The 790-nt window shown below is 37.0% G+C and overlaps 1 protein-coding gene across 1 annotated transcript in view; it reads right to left on the bottom strand.

Annotated features, from left to right (window-relative positions):
• The window catches only part of LOC107577782 (bifunctional glutamate/proline--tRNA ligase-like), a gene marked incomplete at its 5' end in the record, with an annotated part of 44,369 nt that overhangs the window by 41,544 nt on the left and 2,035 nt on the right, over nucleotides 1–790 (bottom strand). Inside the window, one exon of the mRNA XM_016263818.1 lies at nucleotides 697–756. Coding sequence (XP_016119304.1) covers nucleotides 697–756 — 60 coding nt within the window. The remainder of the gene's footprint in view (nucleotides 1–696; nucleotides 757–790) is intronic.

The following is a 790-nucleotide window of genomic DNA, read 5'->3' as shown; positions in this document are numbered from 1 at the left end:
TTTTTTTTTTGCTTGGAAATCGTTTTTGGGTGAACTATCCCTTTAAAGGAATCACTCAGCCAAAAATGAAAACATATGTAAATGATGACAGAATTATCATTTTCTGAAGAACTATTTCATTAAAGAAAAGCATGAGAAAACGAATGGTGCCAAACCAAGAAAAGAAGAGAAGGCTGAAGCTTGCAGTAATGAGCAAAGTGTTAAAGCGCGCCAGACATGCTTGATGCAAGTAATGAAGTGTAGAGGATTAGTATCAGATGACTTGAATAAATATCAAAGCACAATTAAAAGCAACACAAAAGCAGTGGTTCCTGTTAAATTAAATTAATTTGAAGAAAATAATATCAATTTTTTCTGACTTAAACAACAACAATTAAATGCAAATGCATTTAGGTAAGTTAGGCACAGAGAATGAGAAAAGTGGGAGCGAGGGAGGCGTGCAAATGTAAAAGGGCAAGACTAAGTAGAGCGCTAAATGTGAATGCACTGAGGGTCTGGTGAGCTTAGAGGCTAAAGTCTTGAAAATTAGCATAAAAAAATTAAAGTTTTTCTTGACAGAATATCACTGGGAACGTGCAGAGATGCTAGCCAGCTGTTCAGTTTAAGGTTTTTAAACTAATGAATAAATGGGATGACAAGGACCAGCTGGAGATCAGGTGCAGCCATGATGAACTCAGGCAAGATTTTAATATTTACCTTCTTGTTGAATGCCCAGATCTTGTCCCACTCCATATTGACTACCGATCTCGAGCCTCCCTGTAACAGAGCGGAACGGACAGAAAATGAAAAA

The sequence above is a fragment of the Sinocyclocheilus grahami genome, unplaced genomic scaffold, assembly GCF_001515645.1.
Source record: "Sinocyclocheilus grahami isolate Dianchi unplaced genomic scaffold, SAMN03320097.WGS_v1.1 scaffold7224.1, whole genome shotgun sequence".
NCBI lineage: Eukaryota > Metazoa > Chordata > Actinopteri > Cypriniformes > Cyprinidae > Sinocyclocheilus > Sinocyclocheilus grahami.
This window is presented reverse-complemented; position numbering and strand designations above follow the sequence as displayed.